Below are 6,241 nucleotides of genomic sequence, written 5' to 3' on the forward strand. Positions count from 1 at the left end.
GGTACTGGTAGCAATAGAAAAATAATAGACACGACTCTACACCTACGCAGATGCACGTGTAGGTGCACAACATAAACTATGTATTGACCGCTATCAACCGGATCGTTCTGGGACAAGCACTCTCCTCAATTGTTAGGCCGCATAGTATGGTCATTACTAACTAGCGAGTACCCTCTGCGTATACAGTACTGAAATCATAGGCAATCAAAATAGAGAAGGCCCGGCTAGCGCCATTTGTTCAGCCAGCGACCTCTAAGTGAAGTACGTACAGAATTATAGCCCTGCTTCCTCTGCCTTCCGCTTCCTCGCGCCTCCGTTCTCTAAAACGACCTCATGTGGGCTGGGACAGTGGATACACCGATTCAGCGCGAGGATGACTTGACCCCTCGCATCGTTTAATGCAGCCAATGATTGGAGCTGCCTCTGTGCCTCCATCATGGTGAAGTCCTGCACACGGATGTATTCTGTTTTCTCTACGAGCGCGTCCTTCTGCAGGTCTATCTCCCTTTCGAGGATCTCTCTATCCATAGATACTTCGTCCAACTGGTCCTGCGCCTCTGTCAACGATCGTTGTAAAGATTCATTCTTCCTCTGCGCATCGCTAAGGTCCAGCAGAAGCGTCTGGTACATCTCATGTAGACGTAGGACCTCTAGAGCAGCCTCCATACTAGTGTGGGATATAACAAGTCTAATAGTCATCAGGGGAGCTCATTATAAATGACACTAGCTCGGCCTTAATATCCGGAAGTGGCTGCAAGTCTAGATTTATTAGGCTGAGATAAGTCGATTTCTTACTCCAAGGGCCAGGCGTGGCCTATGTTGGCCTATGATTTGGTCAATTACCGACCACGGTACCTACTACTCCTGAACCCGCGCATTTGTCATATTGCTTTTTGCACAGCCAAATAAAGCTTCGTCTTACAGAGGATTTTCGTTTCTTCGGCTGGTAGCCGGATTTTACTTTCAGCAACTACGGACTCTTTGGAATACGTCCTGCTCGTATTAATACCGTGTCGCATCATGATAGGGATGATTTGAATGAGGCCCAAGAAGCTCAACCTGACCAAAATCTTCCGCTCGTTACTTGACACAATGTCTGGCCAGATTTGTGAATCGAGTGACAGGCGACAACAAGAAGATTCACGTAGATTTGACCAAGCAGATGCTACCGTTGACCGGATCGCGGAACAGCAGCGAATAGCGCTTGAAGAACAAGATAGCTCGGTCGAACAGAGGCGACAACTATGTACTCGGCGTTGTGGTCATGACCGCTGGAAGTACCGTCGAGGTTCCTTCCGATGTGGAAAATGCCGTGAGTGGTTACCAGAGTATATTTATGCATGCCGTAATTGCTGCGCTCTAGCGTGTCGTCGATGCCGGTATAGAAAGCCCATCACTAGCCTTCGTGGGCCTGCTACCGTGCAACAATAGCGACGATCCTGTATGAGGGAGCTAGAAGGCCGCCTCGGTTGCTGTAGATGCCCCGAGCTCATGCGAGCTGTCCCCATCCTCCTAAAAAGCACTAGTGCACCTATGAGCGCGCGGGGGTTCTACTCCGCAAAGCCTAGTATCGCGCCTCATTCAGTGGCGCGGGCTGGACATATCTGAATTCCCCTGCTGTGCAAATATTATATATTGGTCTCAAGCACAAAATCTCGAGCCTCTGACTAGGACTATATATGAAAAAATATACCTAACTCTTCGGTTTTCGAAAAAAAAAACTTAGCTTGTGGCAGGAAACTCATTCAGGTCCCGTAGATGACTGCGAACGTGGGAAACGTCGCATGTATTGTACATCTAGCATTCAAACTAATTGTTAAACGTCAATAGAGAGGGCTCCTCCACTTGGGGCACAAGCCGTATGATGTACCGCTAGAAGTTATGAATTTATAGTCCTAGATACTATAACCTCTCTTGTGACTATGATGGTAGAATGTCTGTTGTGAGCGCCGTTACTTTCTCCTACCGCGGCTTCGGCGTGCGCTAGGGTTGTCTGGCCACTAGCACCACCAGGTGCTCCGTAACGGCCTCGGGAGCTAACGTCGTGCCGGCTTTGCTTGGAGCAGTGCTCCTTAGCCACGCGTCGGCAAACCGGTGCTAGAAAGGGCAGCGATGACATAATCATGCCCACGTGGAATTCGATCACGCCCCACATAACTCAGCATAGTCGATTTTCCGTCGCCGAACTAGATGCGTTTCATCTTTCATCTAAGCACAGCGTAGTAAAAAGGCCAAGCATAAACGCGCACACCAGCACAGCCACAATGACATCGGAGACGATTGTCAAGATGGAATAGACGGTGAAGGATGCATCGACAGGCAGACAGGTCCCCGGCCTACCTAGTTTCCGCGACTTCTCGATCTGCAGCGAAGGACCTGTCAGCTTGCCTAGCACCGGAAACAAGCATCGCACCCCATGGGTAGTAGCACTTTACCGGCTGACAGGCGAAGAGCAACGAACGACATGGCACTGCCGACGTGGCTAACTGAGACAAAAGCAATGGTGCACCAGATAGCCCGCGATATGCTTTATTGCTGGTGCCTTGCAGCAGGCGCAGGTAGCCGATAAGCAGGGCAATTTTGAAGAAGCTGATGCCGATCTGGTAGATAGGCCGGCCTGTATAGTTGACCTTCAGATATGTGACGATTTTTTGCGGCGGGCGCAGTACAAGGGGCAAGCCGAGACCATATTTTCGTTTCTGCACAGGGCCCACAAAATTAGTATTGCCAAATGATACCAGTAATACTATAGTACGTGCGAATAATGCAGAGAACTGAGTAGACGCCGGCGAATACGAGGCCTAGCAGAGCCATGAAGTCGTCAGCTGCGACGGTATTATTTGTCCAGCGAAGAGATAAACGCGTCCCAACAATGACGACGGAGAGGCTGGTCATGACTAAGCATATTGTAATGATGATTTTGTACTGCGTCTGCACGTTAATTTCCGCTGTTGCGTTAGCGACAAAAGCCATAGTTAATGGATCTGGCACTGGACAGGGCTACAGCGCGGCCTGTCCTTGCCGTGCCTTTTAAACAGCTTTAGGGGTCGGCGCTCGACGGCTAACCATAGTCCTTCGAGGTGCCTGCAACTGCTTAGACAGCGGTGCGAGCAAGACAGCGAGCAGCTTTGTTCAGCGGCCGTTATCTGCGGCCATTATCGATTGCCACGAATAATCAATGACTCCGCAAAACTCGGCGTACTAGAGGTTACAGCATGAAGTTAGTATACGCTGTAGCGGCGAAAATTAGCATTTTTTAGGTGACTAAGGGCTACGTGAGAGGTACCTTTCAGGTCCACTTCTTAAACAGTGTAAATAGAGACAAATCTTCTTATTTAAATGTAAAAGCAATATTCTTCTGAACATAGCCAGCGTCCAGCGCATCTCTCTTTTAAAAACTAGCTTATTAGCTCTAAAAAGCTGAAATGGAGATATAAAGTCAAGCTGGACAGAGTCGCGCCGAACAGGGTACCTAGTATAGGTTTAACGTCCGTAAACTGATCAGAGTTTGATTAGTGGCCTAGTTCTGCTGAGATAAGCCACCTACGCCTACCCTACTGTACCCGCCTACTTTTGGTTTTTTTACATAGAAATTAGTGGATACTGAGCCTAAACTGGTAAGATCATGCGTGACCAGAAAACCGTCCTCCTACTTCTAGTTAGACTAGTGGCAGCTAGGACTCTAGCACATGCTGTTTGCTAAGCTAGATGCTTTGCGGCGATGGCTTGCTGCGCTGACGCTGGGCGACTTGGTGCGTAACGGCGGCGCCTACAGTCGTCTGCAACCTTGCATTTTGCCAGTGCCAGGCAGCTTGCTCGGTTGCTGGGTTTGATCCTAGTGCTTGATATTAAAACTGTGGATCGGCTTCATAGCATTAATGATTAGAAGGTACGCTCTTAATCCTACGCTGTATTTACCTACATAATGTAGAATTTATATTAGTAGCTTTCAACCTGACTTACTTCCTGAGAAGCTAATCTGCTGTGACGTGAAACTTAAGCTACCATAACCTTCTCCCATCCAATCACTTTATTTTGTCCCGAGGCTCTCATATCCATCACAGGAGTAAACTTGCTATCAGTTGAAGGGTTTTTGAAAAGAGCAGTGTAATCGTAGTTTGGTGCATAGGGAATTCTAACGTAGCAGATGTCTGCAATTGCTCTCTTCCGAATGATCACTCCTTGAACCCCGCCGATGGAGGAATTAGGACAACGATGGATTACGTCCTGTTTATAGCAGATGACATAGGTACTAAGCTTATTCCAGCTTGAACGAAAAAGCCTTCTTGGGTCACTTATGTGTATCAGTTCGTCAGGACGAGTAGCCTCGCCGACGTTCAGAGTAATACCTGAGCCGTGAAATCTGACTTCATTTTTCTCCTTGTCGTAAGTATGCGGTTGTAGGCTATCAAAAAACTGCTGTTGAAAATAGTGTATGTTCCCTGAGTAGTCGTGCATTATTAAAGCCAGGTAACTTTTTTTAGTCCTGCCTTCTAATATTCGTGGCAGATCTCGGCCCGCTATATTCGGCACTGGGCGATAGCTGTCCGAGTCCGTCCCTGTCTCTAAGACGCGGTTAATCCATTTTTCATCTTTAAAAAAGTAGCTCCAGAACCGAGAGAAGCGCTGTGAGTTAGGAGACAGAGGCAACGCGTTCCGGGACAAAGGCGGGAGGTGTGATGCAACCTCATTCCAAATTTCAGTTGGAAGCCTCATTGTATTTCTGCCTTTGATGAAGTTCCTATTAAAGGATTCTGCTGTATTTATACGTAGTTACCCTCTCGTTAGCCGCTAGTGGTTAGGAGTCGAAACAGGATGCCACTCAAAGGCAGGGCAAGCAGGTACTCAAAAACAACCTAGCGGGGTAATTAGAATCGCTATTTCTAGCTCTTTAGGTAGTAGTTAAAATATACCCTACTAAAATTATTATGTTAGAAACCCGCGATATCTATAACGGTTTGGTTTGGTAATAAAACGCTACGCCTCCGTTTCCTTTGTGATGTCCTGCGTTCGATGGCACTGAATAGCTTCGCCACAGTCCTCATGAGCTTAGCAATGCTGCGCTGTGCAGTATCTGCCTCGTGACGTCAGCGCCGACGACGATGTATCGCGACGCGTGCGTCAAGGTCGCCTTGAGGTATGCACGACGCAATGCGATCCGCGAAACTTCGAGACAAAACCGGCGATTCAAATTGTGCTGGCGGGCAAGGCACTATAAGTCAAAAGCGGAGGTATGTCAAAGGGTGTAGTCGCAGGTTGAAAAGGCGGGGCGCGTATTTTGTCTTATCGGATGGTCTAGGCTGTGGCCACATTTGGCCTGTGGCTTTCGGCATCACTTTATAACGTCCTAGGCCTCTGACATAAATACTGAAGACAGAATCGCGCAAGTGTTCCCGGTTGACATAACAAGGTCTATAATGTATGCCGTACAGGTTTTCGAGCACAAGATCATCGTCAAGGAAGAGAAAACCAGGAGAACATATAAGAAGGTCGCGAAAAAGGACGGTCAAATTCTCATACTGGACGAAGACAACAGACCAGCGTACAACGTACGATTTAAGCCAGGTAGCGTGATTTGGATCGATCAGCTTGAGAATGCAGCTCCGGATCCTGCAGAAAGCCTGTCCGCAAACCTATCTGATGAACATAGAGAGGGGCATAGAAAATGGACTGACTATCTGAGAATCTCTCCTGCCGCAGATGGCGGAAAAATACCATATATTGTCGAGAACGTCGAAAACTCTGAGACACCTGTTCTCAAACTGCGGTGCTCTTTGAGAGGGCCTTTTAAATGGGTTTCTATCTATGGGGAAAATGAGCACGATTGGGAAGGGATTGCCCGAGCGGAGGGAGCGAAGGGGAAGGGCATGTTTACGTTGTCATTTATATTGAAATTCTGTGACATGTTGTCTCAACCGCGGTATGAGCAATCGCTTTTTTTTCCTTGGAACGAGGAAGAAGAGAAAAAAGAGGCACACGAGTGCGAGCGTCAGATACAACTGGACAAGATACGTAAAGAGGCGGTGCTGGTAGCCCTCGCATTCGCTGCGCGCGACATAGCCTTGCCCGCTTCTAACGCGGTCCAAGCTTAATTGCATGTCAGACCGCGGTGAATACCGTAAAAACCGTTATGGGTGTCGCTAGTGCTTTTAGTTAATTTTAGTTACCTGGCGAGGTAAATTGAAACCGCTATTTTTGGCTCTCTAGGCAGCAGCCAAAATACACTCCACTAAAATTATTA

The 6,241-nt window shown here is 47.9% G+C and overlaps 3 protein-coding genes across 3 annotated transcripts; 1 reads left to right on the forward strand and 2 right to left on the reverse strand.

The window, feature by feature from the left end:
• Nucleotides 1–273: 273 nt before the first annotated feature.
• Nucleotides 274–666, reverse strand: BBA_09831 (uncharacterized protein; the record flags this gene model as incomplete). The annotated part of the gene is made up of 1 exon (XM_008604928.1): nucleotides 274–666. One exon carries the CDS (start codon nucleotides 664–666, stop codon nucleotides 274–276), a length of 393 nt encoding a protein of 130 aa, XP_008603150.1.
• Nucleotides 667–2,718: 2,052 nt separating this feature from the next.
• BBA_09832 (ATP synthase F0) lies at nucleotides 2,719–2,973 on the reverse strand (the record flags this gene model as incomplete). Its single annotated transcript, XM_008604929.1, has 1 exon — nucleotides 2,719–2,973. The coding sequence occupies one exon, from the start codon at nucleotides 2,971–2,973 to the stop codon at nucleotides 2,719–2,721; it is 255 nt and encodes an 84-aa protein (XP_008603151.1).
• A 2,129-nt stretch (nucleotides 2,974–5,102) lies between these two features.
• BBA_09833 (uncharacterized protein) lies at nucleotides 5,103–6,092 on the forward strand (the record flags this gene model as incomplete). The annotated part of the gene is made up of 2 exons (XM_008604930.1): nucleotides 5,103–5,231; nucleotides 5,433–6,092. 2 exons carry the CDS (start codon nucleotides 5,103–5,105, stop codon nucleotides 6,090–6,092), a joined length of 789 nt encoding a protein of 262 aa, XP_008603152.1.
• Nucleotides 6,093–6,241: the final 149 nt, after the last annotated feature.

This window comes from Beauveria bassiana, assembly GCF_000280675.1.
Source record: "Beauveria bassiana ARSEF 2860 unplaced genomic scaffold BBA_S00070, whole genome shotgun sequence".
Taxonomy (NCBI): Eukaryota; Fungi; Ascomycota; class Sordariomycetes; order Hypocreales; family Cordycipitaceae; genus Beauveria; species Beauveria bassiana.